Here is a 24,794-nt window from a genome sequence, read left to right on the forward strand (position 1 = left end):
ATTGTGTGCTACTAGTGGATATACTCGACGTGTTTTCTGGATTCTTTCTTCTCAGTTTCGCCAAATTCTGCAGTATTACACCGCAACCACTTGCATACATACAAACTACTTGGTGGCAGTTGTACGCAGCGACGATGGCCCTTGCCAGAGACCAGAGAAACCACTGACGTGTGCTACTAGTGAGAATACTCGAACCACAGAAAAACAACCAACGATACAAACACGAATTGCCGTTCTACAGAACCTCGCAACACCTTTATGACGTCCTATGAGATGAATGTTGTTTGCCACAATACAGACACAAGACAAAAGCAACGGTATACACAGATAATTGATTGCTGGAGCGAGGCAACTACTATTGATGACCAAGAAAATAACAGAAATTTAAATTAACATTTTCAGCCTTTATATACACAGAACACCAAAAATACGACTTTATGCTCGAACTCCCGACTTTAACAAACACTTTAAAATCAAAATAATAAATAAAATATATAGATATCACACTATATCCAAGAAATAATATCACTACAAATTATTGCAACGGATACCAGAAGCAGTGCTGCCAGTTTTCCAATCCTTAGTGAAGTTAGCCAGAATTTCCAATCCTTAGTGAAGTTTCTGAAAGAACCCATACAAATCTTCCTAAAATAATAATGGGAGAAATTTCCGGAGAAACACATGAGGTAATGTCTAAAGAAAACCCCGGAGAGATTTCCTAAAGGATTCCTAAAAGAATTTCTGTATCCGCCGCCAAATGAGTTTTTAAAAGAAACACTGTTAGATTTTAAGACTGAATTTGCAGTGTTATTTCTGAAAGAATCCCTGGATTATTTTGAAAATTAAAATTTATAGAAAATTACCATAGACTTGGAATCCTGATACAAATTGTAGAAGGAATCTCCAGGAAAATTTCAGAAACTGGATTTAATCTCGGAATCACTGGAAAATTTTCTAAAGGAAACTTTGGAACAATTTCTGAAGAACTCTATGAGAGATTCTCTTGAAAAGTTCTTGAAGAAATTGTAGATTTTTTTGTTTTGAAATATCTGAAATTATTTCAGAAGGAATCCGGGGATGATTAGCTGGAAGAATTCTTGTAGAGAGCTTGATTAATCACCCGTAGATGCGCCAGATCAGCTACAGTTATACAAGGAACCAATAAGATATCGGCAGTGATGGACATGTTTTCATCGTGAAGCAACTCGCGAGTGAAAAGCCAACCCAAGGCTTACTCATGGTTCCGAGAGTAAACTGTGTGGGAGTTTATGCACTTAATGGATTCCGTTAGTGAAGCATTCCTTTTTTTCAGAAAGTCTTCTACGGACCCCTTCAAAAGTTTTGTAGAACGTCTACAATGAATTTCTTGAGAAATCCCTTTGAAATTTCCTTTAGAATTACCTCCAAAGGATCTTCGAAAGATTTCTCTAAAAACTCCTCAATAAAAGTTCCATGGGTTTCCTCAAAAGCTCCATGAATTCTTTCAAATTATTTTCATAAATCATCCTCGGATTGCTACAGAAATGCAACTCCTTCAGAAAATCTTTCAGAATTTCTCCAGAAATTTCTCAACGATTTTCTCTATAAAATTTTCCACAGATTCCTTTGAGAATTTTTCTAGAGCTTTCTTCAAAAATTCTTCCAGCGATTACTTAAAAATATTCGCTGTAGTTTTCCTCACAATACTTTCATAAATCATCCATGGATTTTGTTTTCAAAAGTTTTCTTTAGAAATCCCCTTGTGAATTTATCCTGAAATTCATCCAAGATTTTTTTTCACTTGATTTTGTAAGAGCAATCAAATTGTTTATCATCATTAGAAAACAACCCGCTGTTTCATCTTGCCCTTATTCTGCTGGGAGGTTTTCCCTGGGTATTTTTGGATTAATTCAAGAGTACTTCCTGATGTTTCTACATAAATTTTACTGAGATTTTGATCAGAAATTGCTTCAGAGGTTAACCCTCTAATACCCAACCCCGCCTTTAGACGGGGTATAGTTTGAGCATTTTTGTAATTTTTGTTTCGTGGATTATCAATTTTTTTATATTTTTGGCAGATACTTAGGACCGTTCTGTATATCTCAAAATGGTTTTTTGTGTCTTTCAAAGCGTATTTACATTTTTGAAAAATCATTGAAAAATTGATGTTTCAGTCACCTTTCAGAAGTCATTGATTATTTTGTATTGAATCGCTATAAATAACATATTTAAAATTTTTCCCAAATCATTCTATCAAAGTAGAATAGTTTAAGGGAATCGAATACACTCTAAAAAGATTTTCCTAAAAAATACACGGAAAATATTTTTTTTATAAAAAAAATGTAAAATAAATATATTTCAACCATTATCATAAAATCTCAAAATGTTTTCGTCTCAAAAAATCCGTATTCCGAAAAGACTTCCAGGAAAAATATAAAAGTGTGGGGATGTTCAAAAATAAAAATTAGAAAAATCAAAAACTGAAATTCACAAAATCGAGAATTAAAAAGAATCATCTTCCAAAACATGTTTAAATCGATTTTAGATGACGAAAAATGTTATTCAGATCAAAATTAAAAATTTGGGTATTAGAGGGTTAACCCTCGAGCGATCGCGCTGTTGTATTTTGTACAACACGTTGAAATAATATCGCTTTTTGTACTCAGCATTAGCGTGGTGCTGACGCAGGTAGTCAACTGCGCGAGTTACGGAAGGTTAAGGGATTTCTTTCCAAATTTCACAGTTCCCCCAAGAATTCTATGAGCGATTCCTCTTGAAATTGCTGCAGAGTTTTCTACAAGGTTTTTTTTTAGAAAATTATCCTGTGCCTCCGTCAAAAATATCTCTTGAGGTTTCTTCAAAGATCAATGTAAGAATTGTTTCAGATATTTCCACAGGAATCTCTCGAAGACATGCTTAAAAAAACACTGGATATCCTTCTTTTAAAAAACATCTTTTTGTCATAAATTTCGAGTTTGAAAAGTTCCTAAAAAAAACTCCTCGAAGTATCCCCTCAATACCTAGAAAAAAATCATAAAAAAATACTTGGGGAACTCTTAAGGCAGACTTGTTAGAATCCCAAAATGATCTCCACAATGGCCGACTTTCACACCTTCTCACGATTTCGAGCGCATAGATCTCTTCGTAAACAACACCAGCGCACCAGATTTTCTCATTTTAAGCTCATTACAAGTGAGCAAGAACAGAATAAAGAAATGCACTGTTGTTTGAAGCTTGCCTATTGAGATTTGTGCGTCTGAAGTTCTGATGCACTGTTTGTCGCGGGGTTTCAAGACGTTTGTCCTTAAAGTAATTTCAAGCAAAAATTGCTGAAGATGTTTATGGAAGAAATTCTGCAGAATTTCATAGGGAAATTACTGGAGGAAACCTTGTCGAAACAAAAAAAAACATCCTAGAAAAATGTTTTAGAGAACTTCTGCATGAATTTCTGAAATTTTGGAAAAAAACTTTGAAAGAATTCTTGGGGGGACATGACAAACCTATGCAGGTATTCATAGAAGAATTTCACGATAAAAAAATCTAGATTCTACAGGAATTGCTGAGAGAATCTTTGAAGAAGTTTCTGAAGCATCACAGGAAAAAAATATGATAGAATCCCTGAAGTCAGGTCTGAATAAACCCTGAAGATTCCATGGAGAAACTTCTGTTGAAAAATTTTCAGAGAAAATTAAAAATAGATGCCTGCGAGAATCTCTGAATGCATTAACTATAACCTGAAGGGAATTCTGAAGCAATTTCAGCAATAGTTTAAAGAAAAAAAATTCTGCATTCCAAAGAAACTCCCTAGAATCGTTTTTGTTTGAATCTTTAAAATTATCTTCGAATCTCTGTCAAAAATTGCTTCTGGAATTGCATCTGCTGAGAAAATTGGCCGGAGCTCGTTAAAATCGTGCACCTGTTGTTGAGCCCGGTCCGTCACATCTCAGCTGCTGTTCAACATCACAGGCACGAGAGTTCATCACCTTGTCGTAGTTCCCGTCGATGTTCGAATGAACTAGACAGATCGCCCGGAGTTCTTACGCATTTTTTTATACACCCTAATCTCCATTTTGGTAACAAGTCGGGACTGCCTAAATAGAATTTTTACCTAAATTGACTCAGTTCATTACCTAAATGGATCTCAAGGTTGCAAAGAAGTTTGAGAAGGGCAAGTGGCATGCAGATGCAAAGCGGAGGAGGTCAAGGCTTTCAGATGTAAAGGGGGGATGAAAAAAGGGATTTCAAGGGAGTTTTTAGGGGAGTGGATGGGGGTGTCTTCAGAGGTGTTTCCGGGCGTTTCAGGGCGTTTCAGGGCGTTTTAGGGGACTTTTAGGTGGCTTCATATGCTCTTAAGGAAAATTCACGGGAGTTTCAGAGGCGTTCCAAAGCGTTTGAAGGCGTTTCAGGGGGTTTCAGGAGGTTTCAGAGGTATATTAGGGGCTTCAGAGGCTTTCAGGTGTGTTTCACATGGATTTCATTTGTGTTTTAGAGGTTCTTCTTCTTTATGGCTCTACGTCCACACTGGGACTTGGCCTGCCTTGCTTTAACTTAGTGTTCTTTGAGCAGTTCCACAGTTATTAATTGAAGGGCTTTCTTTGCCTGCTATTGCATGAGTTTGTATATTGTGAGGCAATTACAATTATACTCTATGCCCAGGGAATCGAGAAAATTTTCCCGACCGGAACGGGAATCGAACCCGCCGTTTCCGGATTGGCGATCCATAGCCTTAACTACTAGGCTAACTGGTTTTAGAGGTGTTCCAAGGCGTTTTAGAAAGTTTCAGAGAGGTTTTGTGGGACTTCTGAAACTCTCAGGTGAGTTTCACAGAGGTTTAAGGGTGCCTTCAGAGGGTCGCAGGCAAATTTGGCGGAAGTTTGATAGGGATTTAAGAGGCGTTTCAAAGCATTTCATGGCGTTTTAATACGTTTCAGGAGGTTTAAGGGGGCTTCAGAGGTTCGCAGGTGAATTTCACGGAGGTTTCATGAGGGTTTTAGAGGCGTTTCAAAGCGTTCAAGGCGTTTCAATGCGTTCTAGGAGATTTCACAGGGGTTTCAGGGGGCTTCAGAGGATCTCAAGTAATTTTCACGAAGATTTTTAAGGGATTTCAGCGGCATTTCAAAGCGTTTCAAGACGTTTCAATTCGTTTCAGGCAATTTCAGGAGGTTTCACAAAGATTTAAGAGGGCTTCAGAGGCTCTCAGGAGAATTTTATGGAGGTTTTAAAGGGGTTTTGGAGGCATTTCATAGCGTTACAAAGCGTTTCAAAGCGTTTCAGGGCGTTTTAATGCGTTAAGGGCATTTCAGGGTGTTTCAGGAGGTTTAGGGGGCCTTAAGGGGGCTTCGGAGGTTCACAGGTGAATTTCACGGAATTTTCATGAGGGTTTCAGAAGCGTTTTAAAGCGTTTCAAGGCATTTTAATGCGTTTCAGGGCGTTTAAGGGTATTTCAGGAGGTTTCACAGGGGCATTAGAGGCTCTCAGATGAATTTCACTGTCGTTGTATTGTGGTTTAAGAGGCGTTTCAAAGCGTTTCAGGGCGTCACGGGAGGTTTCAGGAGGGTTTTAGGGGGCTTCAGAAGCTCGCAGGTGAATTTTTCGTAGGTTTCATAGGGTTTTCAGAGGCGTTTCAAAACGTTTCAAGGCGTTTTAGAAGGTTTCGCAAGAGTTTAAGGGGCTTCAGAGACTCTCAGGTGACTTTCACGCAGGTCCTTAAGGGGTTTTAGAGTGTTTCAAGGCGTTTCAGGGCGTTTCAATGCGTTTTAGGGAATTTTAGGAGGTTAAGGTCCTTTAGAGGCTCACAGGTGAATTTCACGGAGTTTGCATGGGGGTTTCAGAGGCGTTTCAAAGCGATTGAATGCGTTACATGGCGTTTCAAGAGGTTTCGCAGAGGTATTAGGAGGCTTCAGAAGCTCTTAGGGAAAATTTACGGAGGAATTGTAATGGTTTTAGAGGCATTTCAAAGCATTTCAAGTCGTTTCAAGGAGTTTCAATGCGTTACAGGGCGTCCCAGAAGCTCTTAGGAGGGTGTAGGAGGTTTCGGAGGCTCTCAGGTGAATATCTCGCAGGTTTCAAAGCGTTTCTAAGTGTTTCCAGGCTTTCCAAAGTGTTTCCGACTTAAAAAAAAAACATTTATTTTGCACTTCAGAAATTTTCGAAAAAGGTGAAAAAGAGAGAGAGTGGGATAAAACGAGCTAAATACATTGACTTCCAGCATCGTGCGGTGAATGACACGTTCCTTGTCTGAAACTATAGAGAATTTTACAGTTTGTGTCAAAAATTCATTCACCCCGAGCAGAGATATTGAATTTATTCGCGTTTTATTCCTATTTTTTCCCATTGCGCATTGATGTAAAAAAATACATTTTTTCGAAAAAGATGGAAAAAGTGTCAATCCATCAAAACTTTTTTCAACGTTTGAAAAGTACCTATGTTTTGATGAATTTTCAAGCATTATTATGTTGTTGATAATCGCTCAAAATTTCATTCAATTCGGTTCACTGGTCTCCGAGATATGATAGTTCAAAAATTGGTAGTTTTAAAAATTATGTTTTACCAGAACGGTTATAACTTTGTGAAAGATTAACTAATCGAGCTCAAATTTGTACCACTGATGCACAGGTAATAGGTGAATAAACGGTCAAAATTTGAAAATATTTGATGCACTCTATGAAAAGTTACACCATGTTGAACTTTTTTGTGAGTGAAAAAAAAAGTTGCCTATCCCAAACATTTTGGCCACCCTCTGTAGGTCTAAAAGGGGTTTTAGAGCCGTTTCAAAGTGTTTCAAGGCGTTTCAGGGCGTTTCAATGCGTTTTAGGGCGTTTTAGGAGGATAAGGTCCTGCAGAGACTCGCAGGGTAATTTCACGGAGTTTACATGGGGGTTTCAGAGGCGTTTCAAAGCGTTTCAATGCGTTTCAAGAGGTTTCACAGAGGTTTTAGGGGGCTTCAGAGGCTCTCAGATAAATTTTACGCAAGTATTATAGGGATTTTAGAGGCATTTCAAAGCGTTCCAAGACGTTTCAAGGGATTTCAATGCGTTGCAGGGCGTCCAAGGAGGTTTTAGAAGGGTATAGGAGGCTTTACAGGCTGAATTTCTCGCAGGGTTGATAGAGGTTTCAGATGCTTTTCAAAACGTTTCAAGGTGTTTCAAAGCGTTTCAAGGCTTTTCATGGCATTTCAAGGCGTTTCCAAGCGTTTCAAGAGGGTTAATGGGGCTTCAGTGCACACTTAGAAATTCTGAAATTTCCACGAAACGGAATTACCAAAAAACGTAAACGTTTCAAGACTGAATCGCAAAGTGGACTCAATTTTACGCGCATCATGTAAGTGCTGGTTGGTTGCGTTAGATGTCAACAAAGCCGATTCACTAGAAACGTAGAATCAGTACCACATTCATCAGCCACCTTCTAATTCGGTGAAATAGCCGAGAGGTAAGAGATGTGACTCACGATCAGCAGATCCGGTGTTCGAATCCCATGCATGACAATATTTTACTTTTCTATGTTTTATCTGTCATATCGGTTCTAGCGATTGCTAGACGCTAAGAAAAAATAAGTTTTATTTTGGGGTGTCTTGAAAGACGTAAATTTACATGTTATAACCTCTAAATTTGTGTTTTTGATGATGCTCGTATATGTCAGGATCAGGACACCTAAAATTACATAATATTTTCTAGGTGTGTGGCTCATAGTGTATCACGGAGTTTTGGAGGAGTTTCAAAGCGTTTCAATGCGTTTCAGGGCGTTTCTGGAGATCTCAGAGGTTGCAGGTTGCAGGAGGGTTCAGTGGCACTCAGGTAAATGTCATGAAGGTTTAATGAGGGTTCTGGAGGCATTTCAAATCGTTTGAAGGCATCTCAGTGGTCTTCAGAGCGGTTTCAGGGGAATACAGAAGCCCATTTAGTTTTTCCTCTATTGCGTAAATCTCTTAGAAACAACCAAATTTGTACGTTAGAAGATCCGATGACCTATACTCTTTAATGGAAGTTCTTGGAGATCCTCAAACTGACAACAAACGCACCACTTGACAACACTTAGCAACATGAGGCGGTGTAAGCATAAATTTCATTCATAGTGCTCCAATAGATCACTGATTACAGTTGTAGATCAGATGGCCCTAACTCCAGTCAGTTCTCGGATACTCCTATACAATACCTGTGGCTGTGTGAGTATAAACCTCATTCTAAATGCTCTTAGATACAACTAGTAGCCCTCGTAGATTCGATGACCTATACTCAAGGGAGTTCTTAGATTAAAGATTCTTCGAACTCAAAACTTGGTTGATCATAGTTACCTGAGGTTGTGTGAGTATGAGCCTTAGTCGTAAATCTCTTTGAGACAACCAAATACGTTAGCAGATCCGATGACCTATACTCAAGGAAGTTCTTGGAGATCCTCAAACTGACTACGAACTCGTTACTTGACAGCACATACATACAGTGTAGACATTCGTTTAGCCGAGACCAAAAAAGTGTCAGGAAACCCATACAAAAGATTTTATGATAAACTTTTTTTATCGTAGTGATAGTATATCTAGTACTGTTTTATAAAATTGTGATACATCACACTTACATATACACTGAAACAAAAACGAGGGTAGAAACCCTTCAAATGTCATTTTTTGCTTTGACATTCGTTTAGCCGAGGTAAATGAAAAATTGGGTTTCATTAGTTTTTTTTTTGCAATTTCGTGAGTATATTTCGAGGATATACTCCAAGGCATTCAGTTTATGACGTGTTAGCAAGATAAGCAAGAATTATTGTTAGAAATGTTCAAATTATTGCATAAAATGTCATGAAAAATTAAATATACTAGTTTTTGGTTGTTTAAACTTTAAAATGGGATTGATAAAAGCTTAAATAAATAGTTCTGCATTGAAATAAAGACGTGCTCTAATGCCTGTGGAGTATACCTGTTTAATACTAGCATTACTAAATGAGTTAGAAGACTGCTAAGTGAAAGAACTGCAAGAAGTTCCAGAATTGTTGTACCCTGTTTATTTAAGAGCAGATGCTCATACAAAAATGCAAGATATGGTCAAACAATTGGCTTATTTCATTCAATCTGAAGAAAGATATTATAAACGAGTCTTAGTTGTGAACCACATTCATTTTTAACATGATTTATTTGAAAAGAATGTCTAAATTATGAAACAAGTAGTTCATGATACAAATTTGAATAATTTCGGTGCCATTTCTCGAAATATGAGCCGTCCAATGTATGTTATTTCATCCAGAATACAGTCTGGAAGATTTTAGGAGCTATTAGAAGACGTAATAGTAGTAAACGCTGTGGTTTATGCAAGTGAAGCCATAATATTTCATCAAAACAATACTTAAATACGTGATTTTTTGATGGTTTGCGTTATTTTTTTCTGTTATAAACAATGATGCAAATGATCACCTCACTAGTGCTCATCACAACTCATCAACTGTATATTTATCGCGTGCGATTGAACTGTGCACTGATCAGCGATGACCAGCAGCAAAGAGGTGGCAAAACGAACATGATGTAAATCACAAACGATTTTGCACACATCTGACTGGGCCGTCACACGCTCGCCTGAACAGCCGAACCATACCGAATAGGTTGGTTTGCGAAACTACGGCATGAACGCTCGACACGCACACAGAAGCAACATTCGCATGTACCGATACCATACTAATAAAGCTTCCAGCCAACGATGCTTCGCGATAAGCTGTCGAAAAGCATCGAAAGCGATGAAAAGAGATGCTTGGCTAGAACGCAACGGCTCAACGGCGAAAAGGAAGAGTCAACTATGCTGATTAGTGTTGAGTCCGTTCGTGTGCTACTCGTATGGGAGGTAGATTGAATAAAGCGAGGATGGGTGAAAACGTATTCGTTGTCGAAAGCAAATCGCATCATTTCGCGAATGTTTTCATCAAATAGCAAGCTTGGTTATAAACATTGTTTTTCGTAAATTTTCAACCTGTTTTGTTTATGAAACATTCATTGCATTCTTTTGAAACACTTCCGAAAAAAAATAACTACATCAAATCTCAATTTGGAAACATTTACAATATTATGACATATTTATATGAGATGCATGCAAAATAAATATGGCAACACTTCCAAAAACGACCTAATTCATGATTTACAAGTCGATAATGCAGGTCATCATACAAAATGATTTTGTTGGATGTTTTTCGAAATTTGTTAGTTTTTTATTATGGAATTCTAAAAAATGTTCAATTCGGCTGAACGAATGTCTAAGCAAAAAATGACATTTGAAGGGTTTTTACACTCGTTTTTGTTTCAGTGTATATGTAAGCATGATGTATCACATTTTTATAAAACAGTACTAGATATACTATCACTACGATAAAAAAGTTTTATCATAAAATCTTTTGTATGAGTTTCCTGACACATTTTTGAAATTTTTTTAGCCTCGGCTTAACGAATGTCTATCACAGTAGGTGCATGAGTTTATGCAAGCATAAATTTCATTCATATTATTCCAAAAGATCACTGATTACGTTTGTGGATCAGAAGGCCTTAACTCTAGGGAATTCTCGGATATGCTATATAATCATAGAACTCATCACTTGATAGAACATGGATGCCTGGGACTGTGTGAGTATAAACCTCATTCTTAATGCTTTTGGATACAACTGTAGCCCTCGTCGATTCGATGATCTATACTCAAGGGAGTTCTTGAAGAACCTTAAAATATCATTGGTAGATCCGATAACCTATACGCAAGGATGTTCTTGGAGATCCTCAAACTGACAACGAACTCACCACTTGACAACTCATACCAACATGAGGCTGTGTAAGCATAAATTTCATTCATAATGCTCCAATGGATCACTGATTACGCTTGTAGATCGGATGGCCTAAACTCCAGGGAGGGTCCTGAATAGATTTTTCCTACCTAAATGGAGGTTTCAGTGTACCATCCATCGCCGCTTTGTTCAGTCTAGTGAGCTTCTTAGAGAGGCCGTTGTTGTCCATACTCGGTAAGGGTTGGTTGTGCGATTCAGACCTCTTGTAAAGTCCTTAAACCTCCTGCCATGCAACTCCGATCCCTACACACACTTTTTGGAACTGACCGGGATACGAGCAACCTTAGGGATGATCGGGTAACCAACCCCGGTAGGAACTTTGACCGTAGGTTTGCTTCGGGAAACTTTTTGGGAACCTCCGGATAGTAAGCTAGGGGAATGGTGCTAGATCCTGCGAGAAGGTCGAAAAAATAACCAGCACCAGGCAATAATGAACAAGAAAATATGAAGAAAGCTGATGTTCTGCGAATAGTGAGACAGCATTGAACGTTCGAGAATGTTACTCTCTAGTTGTAGTTTGAATTCAGTCAATCCACGTGACCCAGAAATTCGCACAATTTCATAGTTTAGTTTAAACCGCTCTTCCACCAGTGTTACCACAATACAGCCAAGTTGTGCTCAAATTGCCTCATTGCCATCCTCGCCGAAATCAAATCCTTTCCAATCCCCAAGCGCATTAGAATCGCGGGAAAAGAGACAACCAAATAGAATTACCATACCACACCAAGCCGAAACCCCAACCAAATCAGCCAAATCAGCTTGTTGATACTTGCTGTTCGATGTACTAAGACAATTAGCTGCGACCAACCACTTGTCCCAGCACATCGCTGATATGTCGTCGACAAGCTCACGGTCATCACCTGGTTTGTCGTACCACCCACCACCGACCCAATCAAAACTTTCCATTTTTTTTTTTTTTTGTGCAAAGTACAAGCGAAACGCGTAAAAATTCCCTTGTAATCGAAAATGCGAAACAAACCAGCAAGACCAACCATACACAATTCAAAGCGCGGAATCCTAGTCCCCGTCGACAAGCTGTCCTGTCCCGTGCACCTCCGTTCTGGACCGTCGTCGGCCGTCAACACCGTCCGCCGCCTCACGGCGGCGATTCTACATATTGCGTTACATCACTCCCAATATTGACATAATTTAGCTAATTGAATTAGGACCATCGACCGCCACCGAAAAGAAGCGGAGGAACTGCTGAACTCCGTCAGCGTATTCGTCCGTCGGGTGTCAACCGGTCAGCAACGGGTCGCTGTGCGCTACTTTTTTTTAGTTTGGACCGAAAAAGGACATTTGGACCGTTTTGCTGGAATTTCGGGAGTAATTTGGATAACTGAGGTGTTTTGGGCTACCGGATTATCGGATGATTGGAGGAAAGTGCTCGTTAGAGGTGTAAGCTGAGCAGTGGCTGAAGAAAAGTGAATCTAGAACAGTCTAATTCGATTAAGAGAGTGATGTAACCTTGAAAATCTTTAAAAGTTGAAATTGTGTTCAGTGCTTCCAAGAAATACTTCCTAAACTCAGGACCCTACGTGCCTTTGACGGTGGTCCAGAGGATACAGTGTCTAAAATGTAGATCTTTATGCATCTGAGCCTCAGGAATACAGTGAACTCCAGATCAAATCGATAATCAACGAACCACTAACTGGAGGAAACTTGGATGGATTCAAAATCCCTCCGAGTTGTGTTCCGATGAAACAGAAGCAATAGCATAACCGTAAGTGCCGAAGAAACCCTCAAACGTCAATTGTGATCAAACCGTGTGATCATGAAGAAAACCACCGAATCCAGGGAGAACCTGGTGAACTCGTCGGCATCGCTGGCGAATACCGAGGATGGCCGTGCCGGGGGTGGTGGAGGAGATGCAGGTGCCGATGGAAAATCGATCTGCAGTGCCGTGTCGGAGTTCGATCGGGACATCCCCGAGGTGATACTGACCAAAACGGAGAAGAAGTTTCTGCTGAGTGCCGAACGGGGTGATTGCGCAACCGTGCGACGGTAGGTATTGATTTGATATGCCACTTGAGGACGTCCGGGTCAGGCGTGGTGTCACGCATTGTAGGGTAGGGTAATAAGGTCAGCGCCTGCGTTTTGTAGTGAGTATCTACGCCACGTGCGGTCAGTATTTGCCGGGACATACAGCAAGCTGGACTCATTTCTGTGGAATGAGTTGTAAGGGCCCGATCAAAAACCGGATAGATTTTTTAGGAGAGGGAGGGCATCCGAATATTTTTGAGTGGGTTTAAGTACAAACATAAACCCTTAAAAATATGTTGCTTTAATAATGGTTCTAAAGAACTCTTTGAATTCATTGGATTTTAATTTTTATATAAAATGTCTGCAACAGGGATGAAATTGCTCTCATCGTGAAGTAACTCACGAGCGAAAAACCAACAAACGGCTTACTCACGGTTCCGAGAGTAAGCCGTGAGTGAGTTTATTCACACTCGCTTGCTTCATGACGCTCACTTTGTCCACTATGCTCCACCTCGGCATCTGGTATTCTTGCAACATACCCTTCCGAGGTAGATGGATTCCTCCACGACATCCATAGTATACCTGTCTTTCTTTCCAACCAAACGGTGGATACTGTCGTACGACGCCTTTTTTTACTCCCCTGTTTGGGAAATTATGCCACTGCGTCGAATAAGTTGAACTTTTGTGGCATATGACGCTTTAAATCGATAAAAAGGTTATGAGTGGAAATCTAATACTCACAGCAATTTTGGTAAATTTGCCGCACGGTAAAGACATGGTCCATTTCGGTTCGGTCGTCGCGACAAAGCCGACTTCCCACAAACTCAGACTTTATATCGAAGAAGATCTGGAATAGCACTTTGCAGCAGGCACTCAGAATGAAGTTCTCTCGAAAGCTCACACTGTACAAAAAATTCCTTTCCTTGTGTTGTGGTTTAAGCAAATGGTTCATTGCTTGACATTACTTTTTGTTCCTTTGCAAGCAAATCCATTTTCCAGAACCTGCAGACAAGTGGAAAAGTATTCCAAGCCCCAGCTCTAGGTTAACCATAATGAGTTCAGGTGCGATGGATTGTATCCTTCATTTCCTGTGGGATTTTTTTTTTTTCATTTCTATCCTCTGCTGAGCTGCCTTGGTCGCCGATGTACCATGCCTACGTTCTTAGAGTCACCTAGGTGCTCATCGAAGTGCTGCTTCCAACTTCGATATTTTCACATTCGTCCGTCAGGTTAGGAGGCCCTGCACATTCCGATTATTGGCACGAAGACGTTGCATGAAGCGCTCCACTCGATTTCTTCCCGGCAGTGATATTTATCTCCTGTTACTGATTTTTGCCTTTCTCGTACACCAAGGTGTACCGAAAGGCTATATGCTCACTCCAAAAACGAATATTTTATAGAGCCCCCGGAGGGGTCAAGTGTTATATACCAATCGACTCAGCTCGACGAGTTGAGATGATGTCTGTGTGTATGTATGTGTGTGTGTATGTGTGTATGTATGTGTGTATGTGTGCGTGTATGTGTACAAAAAGGTCACCTAATTTTTAGATAGTAAATATGAACCGATTTCAACGACCGATGGCTCATTCGACGGGGTACATTGTCCCATTGTTTCCTATTGAAATTGGTTCAGATCGGTCCAGCCGTTCCGGAGTTATGGCCATTTAGGTGTTCCGGACCGGTACTCCAGGAAGGCACCAGATATGAAAATGTAACAAACCCATGCATGCGACCCATCAAACCACGGCATTTTCGATTATCTGATGAACGGGAAGTAGGAAAATAGTCGCAGACTATATCTGAACCAGTAGTGTTCCGGAACCGGTTCCGGGTGTCCCGCCGGAAGTGAAATTGATCCAAATTGATCCAAGCCCAGGCATGTGACACATCGAAGAGCGGCTTTTTCGATAACTAGATGAACGGTAAGCAGCAAAATAGTTTCAGACCGTATCTGAACGGTTTGTGTTCCGGAACCGGTTTCGGGTGTCCCGCCGGAAGTGGCCAACTAAGAAAGTGAACATAACTCATGCATGCGACATGTCAAATAGCGGCTTTTTCGATATCCAGTTGAATGGTAAGCAGAAAAATAGTTTCCGACCATGTTTGAACCGGTTGTGTTCCGGAACCGGTCCCGGATGTCCTGTCGGAAGTGGCCAATTAAAAAAATGATACAAACCCAGGCATGTGACTAATCAAAGAGCGGCTTTTTCGATAACCAGATGAACGGTAAGCAGGAAAATAGTATCATACCGTATCTGAACCGGTTGTGTTCCGGAACCGGTTCCAGAAGTCCCGCCGGAAGTGGTCAATTAAAAAAGTGAACCAAACCCAGGCATGCGACACATTAAAGAGCGGCTATTTCGATAACCAGATGAACGGTAAGCAGGAAAATAGTTTCAGATCATATCTGGAGTGGTTGTTTTCCGGAACCGGTTTCGGGTGTCCTGCCGAAAGTGGTCAATTAAAAAGGTGAACCAAACCCAGGCATGCGACACATTAAAGAGCGGCTATTTCGATAACCAGATGAACGGTAAGCAGGAAAATAGTTTCATACTGTATCTGAACCGGTTGTGCTCCTGAACCGGTTCAAGGTGTCCCATCGGAAGTGACCAATTAAAAAATTGAACCAAACCCATGCATGCGAAACATCAAATCATCAAAAATGTTGGATAACCAGATAAACGGGCAGCATGAAAATAGTCTCTGACCACATCAGTTTACCAGCAGTGTTGCAGAATCAGGGTTTGATGCATCGCTGAAATTACGAAGGTGAACAAAATCGATGCAAGCTTTTAATATCCGTAAAAGAACAAAATCTTGATAAAAATTTTAGCGATCTTGTCAAATTACACCATTTTAGATTCCTAACGCACACCATTTTAGATTCCTAACGTGAATTATGCTGCTTTTCTTATGTCACCGAAAAGAGCTAACCCACATAAATTAGTGAAATTCCACGGTGATCAATCCCGATCAGTAGAACAAATTTCATTCGGAAAGTTGTGTAAGGATTTGAATTTTTACTTGAGTAAGGTTGCAAACCAATACACGATGACAACACTAACGCCACCAAACACCATATTGCCACAGTCAGTGGTGAATTGAAACATTTCAAGTGGTGAATTAAATTAGTATGGGAAATTAACCGATTGCAGCGCCACGCTATTGCCACTTGTGCTGCCGATTTCAAATGGTCGTTAAATTCCTTACACAGTTCCGGAACTGAACTTGGATGTCTGTTCTCTGTGTTTTAACCAATGATAATAAAATATACACGGACAGAAATGTTGTCTGGTCGATATTACTTTTCCCATGGTTCTACCAAGCTTCAACGAGATTCTTGGTATAATAGCTTCATATGGTTGTTCCACAATGATTTGATGTTTGCACCAGGCATATATTTCATTTGGATCAACGTCATTGAAGATCAACCATTCAATGCTTAAACCAACAATATATGTCATTACTTGAACCCGCTTGGCTGCTGTCTACTCAGTCACAAAGAATTTGATAAATTTGATCATCATGGCGGCGGAATTTTTAAGAAACGACTTCAATTCTGCCGAATTGTTGTGAAATCTGTGGGTATGTGTAAAACTAAAGTTTTAGAAGTACAAGCATATTTAAATCATGATTTTAATTTAGTTCGGTTTCAGCTAAAGGGAATGATATTTTATGCCTGCAAATTGAGCGAAGAAATAGAATTTCTCCTGTCTCCACCACGTCTAGCAAAGGCATGCAATGGTTTACGAATTGCTTTGCACTTTGATGAGTGTTAAAGGTCAATAAAGCTCCAATATCAGTAATCTATCTATATCTATCTATATCTATATCTATATAAAAATGAGTTTGAAGTTCCTTTGAGGCAACAAAACTCACGAATGGATAAACCGATGAACATGACTCTTGCATGGCTCGATTCGTATTCATGGTGGCTGTGTTTATATGTATAAAAAGTTACGAAAATCATCAAGAAAAGTAAGAAAATTGATAAATTACTGATTTTTCATGAACTGGGAAGAAAATCAACACGATCTAAAATGAAACCAATCTAGAGTGCGTTGCTATTTTGAGCTCAGCAGTTGTCAAACCTCCACAAGACGGCAAGACAAAGTTTGCCGGGCCAGCTAGTATTATATAAAAGATAATGCTTAAACCGACCATCCGATATAGTTAGTTCAACCCTCAAGTTGAGGGTCAAGCTAAGCATAAACATGCTTGAATCACCATGAGAATAAGTGAGCTGTCAAACCATCAACCATAAATATTGTAGATGTAAGCATAATATGGTTGTATGAACCATATTTCTTGCTCTAATCGAATCTTCAATTCTGGTTAATTCAACCTTCCATTATTCTTCGACCTATTGTATTATGCGTGATACAATCTCAGAAAAGGATTATATAAAAGTCAGTGCACAAATATGCTTGCTCGGTAATATGATTGACATCACTTTATATTTTTCTCCGTGTAGGCTAAAGTGTGCAGAAAAACATTCGCCGAAATATCTTGATAATGATCGGCATCCAGTGCTTGTGAAGGTGGTCAAGCAGTCAACTGAGTGGTTTGATATTTTTCAGCTCTGCCTATACGTTTAACATAGCGTCGGAATATGAGCCATCAATAAGTTTCCAAATTCGATTATGGCTTTGATAAAACTCTTGCTTTTATGAATAAGGTTGATACAAATTTCGATTTTCTCTTAGGTCAAGAGGGGTCCTGCTTTGGAAATTTTGGTCGGAATTAAACATTTTGAGGAAGGGCACAATTAAATAAACCAATATTTGTTTAACCTTCCAGGACGCGCGCCATCAAGCAGCTGAAACTGCACCGCGCTCGCGCTATATACGACGAGCGAGGTTTTTTGGTAGTGTTGTACTTTTTACAATGGCGCGCGCGCTGAAGGGTTAATTTTAAGGTGAATTATAGTCTTCCAGAAAATTTCTTATCAAATCCAATGAGTTAAGCGGTTCAATGGTGATCTCCTCTCAGGTGTTACAATAAAAGCGGATGTGTTGGAAGCAGGGTACGAAAAACGGATCATGCCGAAAAACAAACGCTTTGTCCTAAGCGGTGCATGTCGATAACAAAGCCGCTGCGCAACAAACACATGTCAGGCGATGAGAGCAATAAAACAAGCATCGCTTGCCGTGCGTGTGCCGATATTCCGGTTTTTCTGCTTAAATTTTCAACCCACATCATCGAATTCATAAGCATTTGGACGAATTAAGACTCTTGCAAACCTCAGAGTCGAGTTTCAGTTGTAAAACAATGCGAAAATCACGATGTGAATAGAACGAGACAAATATTCCTACCGTTTTTGTTGTGAACAAACTCGGAAACGATTTTGTCATTATCTGCTAACGAAAAAACAAAGCGTTGTTGCCGTGCTTTCTTTGTTGCCTACTTTTCGCTTGCGGTGCCAAATTCTGCGAACACTGGTTGGAGGACGGTGCTTCGTATGGACATTGGACATATTCTAGGAGGCAGGGAAATCTATGAGTCATAGATTGTTTTCATTCGTCAGCTGGCGAATACTGAACTTTCCAATCGTTGGTTTGAATTCCTGCTACTGGCTTACCTGCCTACCAACGCAACGGTCGCACTCGCATTTGAACAACGCAAGTCTGCGCCAGATAGATCTACACAGTTCCAAGTAACACTTGTCACAGAAGGATAACAGTGGCGCGGATTTTTGTTGCGCAGGAATCACTGTGATGAGAAAAACTTGAAAAATCAGAAGACGCAGAATGTTGAATTAATTGGAAAATCGAGCGACGAACATGTAAAAAATCGCGTTCTGGTGGGATTCGAACCCACGACTCCGTATTCGCTTGGCCGGCGCTTTAACCAATTAGGCAACAGAACAGGTAACGATTCTGCGGAAAGGGGCCGTTCATGAACCACTTAGGCTTTTTGGGGGGAGGGGGGGTCTCCATACAAATTTTAAAATTTTTGTATGGACAAAAGCCTACGAGGGGGGAGGGAGGAGTCTAAGATGGCCAAATTTTGGTCTACGTGGTTTATGAACAGTCCCAAAAGAAAGCCAAACTGACTCCGAACTCATACCATGAGCACTCCTTTTTTCACAATTCCATCACTCTTTCGACTTAGGTGCCAATCTCTCAACACGCTCGCGGTTATGCCTTCTACTTATACAAGCGATAGTGAATTGTTTTCTACTATCCCGAGACTTACTCTCGCACTCCGGACTATAGAACAGCAATGCAGCTTCGTTGGATAAACCGCCGGTCTAGCAAATACGGAGTCACGGGTTCGAAACCACCAGAACGCGGTTTTTTCACAATTGCATCTCTCAAATTGCCAATTTAGCAACATTTTGTGTCTTCTATTTTTTCAAGTTTTTCTCAGTACGTTAAGTCGTACCAGCAAATTGGAACAAGCAACTTAGATATGTGTACCCAAGTCACTGTGACATACAAAAAAAGTACATATTTACTTGCTGGAAGTAAGTCACGGTAACTTTTGTGCTACCATAACCTGCGCCGCCGTAACTCTTCTGTGGCAAGTGTGTTATTTGGCTTCCGACGTACGCAGTTTCCAATCACAACTTCGTTTGCGTCATTTGTGTCTTTTCCCGGACCGGTTATAAAGGCGAGCCGGGGGCGGGGCACGCTATGTCCAAAGGGAAGTATTATGAAAATCGAATGTACCTCAAATTTTATTCCATAGGATCGTAGGTTTGGATCTCTAGTTTCAGAATCTGTACGGTTTAAAATATTTCATCTTGGGGTTTTCGATTTTTTTTTTTGATTTTTTCCTATTTTCCCATACAAATGGCGAAAAAAGTCATTTGAAGGTTAATTTCATCCCATACAAAAATGTAAGGAAAAAAACCCAAGATGGATTATTTTAAATCGCACATATCCCTTTCGTGACGGAGCGCAAAAAATTAAAATCTCCATACAAATGGCTCAACTTTGGCTCTCCAGAACTCTTAGATTTCCCAACAAAACAACAATTGTTTTACCTCATATGAAAGAACTACTCTTTATCTTTCGATTTCTTGCTTCGACTACCTAGACAAATCGGAAATAAAAATTATGCGACAGACGAAACTTTTTCATGTTTTACGGTTTTTGTCCACTTTTTGTTTACCTCGTTGTGATAAATCTCACAGGCAACGTAAACAAAAGTTTGTTTACATACAAACGAGTATAAGTAATGTCTGAATTATTGAAACAGTTTACATCACATAAAACAAAGTATAAACAGATGAAAAAATATGCAAAAATGCTACCGCTCAACAGCACAATTGTGCTGGTTCGCCACGAAAGGGATATTCTGAATCTAGAGGTCCAAAAATACGGTTCTAGCGAATAAAATTTGAGGTGCATTCACTTTTCATAATACTTCCCTTTGGACATAGCGTGCGGGGCAGGGCCCCGGGCCACCACATTTAAGGGGCCCCCAAAAAACCATTTTTGCTTGCTACACGTTGACCTTATTTTTCATATTGCTCAAGTACTGAAACCTCCACAATCCTCAATCCGGGCCTGGTCGTTTCCGTTGATCTAGTTGAGTATTTGTATTTTTTTTTCCTGCTCGTTATTTGTTGGTCTTATGACTGGGTCGCACGGCCTGATACCATCACCCTGACATTCTGGAGAAACAGTGTGTATTAAGCTGTTCATCGGCATTCGGACGTTGATCAGCCCCCTCTTATCTAGAGAACCTGACGTTATAACGTTTTGACCCCTTTTCTGTGAGATTTTGCACTATAACTCGTAAATTCGACCGTAAACTCTCAAACATTTTTACATATTTGGATTCCTTGTAAAATTTCCAATAAGTATGATCTGTTGAACAGTTAGTTTTCCTTGGGAAAGTATCCCAAGTAACAATCATGATTCTATTTGGTTTTATTTGTTTTTATGATAGTTTCATCGGAACATTGCATATTCTAGTTGATCTTATCGGAGAATCAGCTGAGCACAACTATTCTTCGTCAATAAGTGGTTTTAGAAACACCTCTAAGAATACTTGAGTTTCAGTTCATAAAACCATAAACACAACAAGAACTGTTGAACTTATTTTCAGTTTTATAAGGCTCTTGTAGTTATCTTCAATCATCCTTTCTTGACCGAGAGCAACTGTTCTCGCATGAGAACAGTTTGGTGCATGAAAAATACAAGAAATAACTGAAGCATCAGATTTTGATTCTCATCGTTTCATTTTTGCTGCCTATCGAGAACACCTATCCGGAAACCCAACCGCGACGCGGTGCAGTGCCAAGTTCTTCCGGTTGCAGCATCCGAAATGAGGTGGGTTTGGTCATCCAGGACGTCGATTCCCGTACAATCGGGGTTCCAATCATCGATCTTCAAACTCAACTACTACTTAGGGGAAAGAGGGGCATAACGCCCCGGCTAAGCATATGTGGTCATAAACCTCAAAAGATGCTTATTTTAAGGTCGTAGGGGAACTGCGGGCATAACGCCCCCGGGGGCAAAACGCCTTCACTCGATTTAATCATATTGTGGAGGTTTTCTTTAGATACAAGCAAACTAGAACTCAAACTGAGCCGGTTTAGCCCAAGAACAGCTCCTATTGTCGAAAGAAAAGCATGGAAAACGACGATTTTCCACATTTGGAAAGATTCCCTAAGCGGCTGCTGGCATTCCCCGCTTTGACTTGTTGTGAAATACCAAGGGGCTCCATCGAACTCTTTCCAGCGGCAAATGAAGGAGAAGGAGGTGCGTGGTGGTTTATTGGCTTCATTCCATATAATCAGCGCGCATGTCTTCATTTCTGTGCGCTGCAAATTAGGGAATCTTCCCAAATGTGGAAAATCGTCATTTTTTACGCTTTTCTTTCGACAATAGCAGCCGTTCTTGGGCCATACCTGCTCAGTTTTAGTTCTAGTTTGCTTGTATCTAAAGAAAACCTCCACAATATGATTAAATCGTGTGAAGGCGTTTTGCCCCCGGGGGCGTTATGCCCGCAATTCCCCTACCTGTTGGAAATGCTGACCGGAGGAATGAGGCACTGCACCGCATCAAGGCCGGTTATCGAAAAAGGTCTGTCTGGTGTTGGCAACGGTACCGGATTGATGATTAAATTCATCGGACGAAATTCACAAAATCCACCACGGTGCTATGATTTATTGTTTGTTTACAATTTGGTGTGGCCAAAATATTTGGGACAGGCAACTTTTTTTCTCTCACAAAAAAGTTCAACATGCTATAACTTTACATAGAGTGCATAGAAAAATCTCAAATTTTGACTGTTTGTCAACCTATTATATGTGCATCATTGGTACAAATTTGGGCTCGATTGAATAATTTTTCGCAAAGTTAGAACCGTTCGGGTAAAACACTATTTTTTAGACAACTCATTTTTGAGCTATCATATCTCGGAAACCAGTGAACCGAATTGAATCTAATTTTGAACGTACACTAACAATATACAAAAGCTTCACAAACTATTAAAACATAGATACTTTTTAAACGTTGAAAAAAGTTATCATGGATTGATAATTTTTGGATTTTTCTGGAAAAAATGTATTTTTTTTAAGTCAATGTCAATAAATTTTAGTGTTGATGTCCAAAGATTTTCCACTTCTGTTTTCAAGTTATCTCTAATCAGATATATTAGAGCCTATTTAGATTGAAGGAAGAACACATTTAGTAATTTTTGTGTGGTATTGTAAATTTGACTTATTTTCCTCAATATGGGTGAAAATTACAACCCGGTATAACTTAATCCGCCGAGAGAAAATGTTACATTTTATAACGTCGTATTAGGTATCAAGATATTGTTGATAAACGTTAAAAAAATCATTCAGTTCGGTTCACTGGTTTCCGAGATATGACAGCTCAAAAATGAGTTGTCTTAAAAATAGTGTTTTACCCGAACAGTTCTAACTTTGCGAAAAATTATTCAATCGAGCCCAAATTTGTACCAATGATGTATATATATCAGGTTGATAAACAGTCAAAATTTGAGATTTTTTGATGCACTCTATGAAAAGTTACAGCATGTTGAATTTTTTTGTGTAAGAAAAAAAAGTTGCCTATCCCAAACATTGTGGCCACCCCCTGTATGACGTTCTCGGCGGAGATTGCATAAACCAACATCAAGAACGTTATAAATCCGAGTAATCTTGCGTAATACTTCTTATCCTTGCTTAAGATGAAATAAATTTAAGACGTTCTTGATGGAAGCCAACCAGGCTACATTGAGAACGTTATAAATCCTAGTATTCATTCTGTTAGGAGGGAGCAGGCCCTTAGGCCGAAAGTCGTTAGGCCGAATGCCGTTAGGCCGAATAGGTTGTCATTATACAGGGGATGGCCAAAATGTTTGGGATAGGCAACTTTTTTTTTCCCACAAAAAAATTCAACATGCTGTAACTTTTCATAGAGTGCATCGAAAAATCTCAAATTTTGCCTGTTTGTCAACCTATTATATGTGCATCATTGGTACAAATTTGTGCGCGATCGATTAACTTTTCGCGAAGTTAGAACCGTTTGGGTAAAACACTATTATTTAGACAACTAGTTTTTGAACTGTTATATCTCGGAAACCAGTGAACCAAATTGAATGAATTTTTTAACGTTTATCAACAATATATTGATACTTAATACGACGTTATAAAATGTAATATTTTCTCACGGCGAATTAAGTTATACCGGATTGAATTTTTTACCCATATAGAGAAAAATAAGTCAAATTTACAATACCACACAAAAATTACTAAATGTGTTCTTCCTTCAATCTAAATAGGCTCTAATATATTTGATTAGAGATAACTTGAGAACAAAAGTGGAAAATCTTTGGATATCAACACTAAAATTTATTGACATTGATGTAAAAAAATTACATTTTTTCGAGAAAAATCCAAAAAGTGTCAATCCATGATAACTTTTTTCAACGTTTAAAAAGTACCTATGTGTTAATAGTTTGTGAAGCATTTACATATTGTTAGTGTACGTTCAAAATTTCATTCAATTCAGTTCTGTGGTTTCCGAGATATGACACCTCAAAAATGAGATGTCTGAAAAATAGTGTTTACCCGAACGGTTCTTACTTTGAAAAATATTAATCAATCGAGCCCAAATTTGTACCAATGACGCACACATAATAGGTTGACAAACAGGCAAAATTTTAGATTTTTGATGCGCTCTATGAAAAGTTATAGCTTGTTGAACTTATTTGTGAGAGAAAAAAAAAGATGCCTATCCCAAACATTTTGGCCATCCCCTGTATGTGTCTACTGATTTTATCATTTTATATTGCACAAAACGAAATAAACATGAGAAAAGTCGACATCAGTGGGGAACTGTGGGGGAAATCGATTTGGGAGGCGAAGTAGAAAAGATTTATAATACAGCATCTCGAAAAAGCTTATTCAATACAGTAACATTGTCAACATAATTATACTACTTGCAAATGAATGTTATACAAATCAAAAAGGCTTTTATACCTAACCTAAAAGCATCATCATCATCGTGCATATCAATCTACCATGAGCAGGATACAAAAAGGAAAACAGCGCAAAGGCAATTAGTTCAATATAGTAAAATAGAAAACATTTAGGCGCTGAACAAAGAGTAAGCTCAGCTGCCAATTGGAATCGCTTACGTAGTGTCCTAGTGGACAAAAAAGCTGTAAGCATAAGTGGTAAAGAAAAAATATAGCATTTCAGCTATTAAATTTATCATCGGGGATTTGTCCTTCTCTTAAACATAGGCTGTTATCTGTAGTTTTAATGTTCTACTCACTATGAGCATTACAGTAACGGGCTTGGTGGTCTAGTGGCTACCGCTTCTGATTTATATGCAGAAGGTCCTGGGTTCAATCCCTGGCCCGTCCCTTTCCTCCTACTTTGTAGCTTTCTATATACTTTCTCTCTGCTCTCTACATATACAACTCATGTATATTCACATGTTCATAGTCATCGCTAGAACAGAAACGGGTTGAAAAAGCCATTTCCCTCCCTTCCAAAAAACTTTCACAGCACAGTGTCTCTCAATCCTATTAGAAAACGCCTACAAGTTATGCAA

At 39.3% G+C, this 24,794-nt stretch overlaps 1 protein-coding gene across 1 annotated transcript in view; it reads left to right on the forward strand.

Moving 5' to 3' along the window:
- Nucleotides 1-11,925: 11,925 nt before the first annotated feature.
- Nucleotides 11,926-24,794, forward strand: part of LOC115254485 (transient receptor potential protein-like) — a 70,176-nt gene continuing 57,307 nt past the window's right edge. Inside the window, exon 1 of the mRNA XM_029852035.2 lies at nucleotides 11,926-12,786. Coding sequence (XP_029707895.2) covers nucleotides 12,557-12,786 — 230 coding nt within the window. The 5' untranslated portion in view covers nucleotides 11,926-12,556. The remainder of the gene's footprint in view (nucleotides 12,787-24,794) is intronic.

This window comes from Aedes albopictus, chromosome 1 (assembly GCF_035046485.1).
Source record: "Aedes albopictus strain Foshan chromosome 1, AalbF5, whole genome shotgun sequence".
In the NCBI taxonomy this organism is placed as follows: Eukaryota; Metazoa; Arthropoda; class Insecta; order Diptera; family Culicidae; genus Aedes; species Aedes albopictus.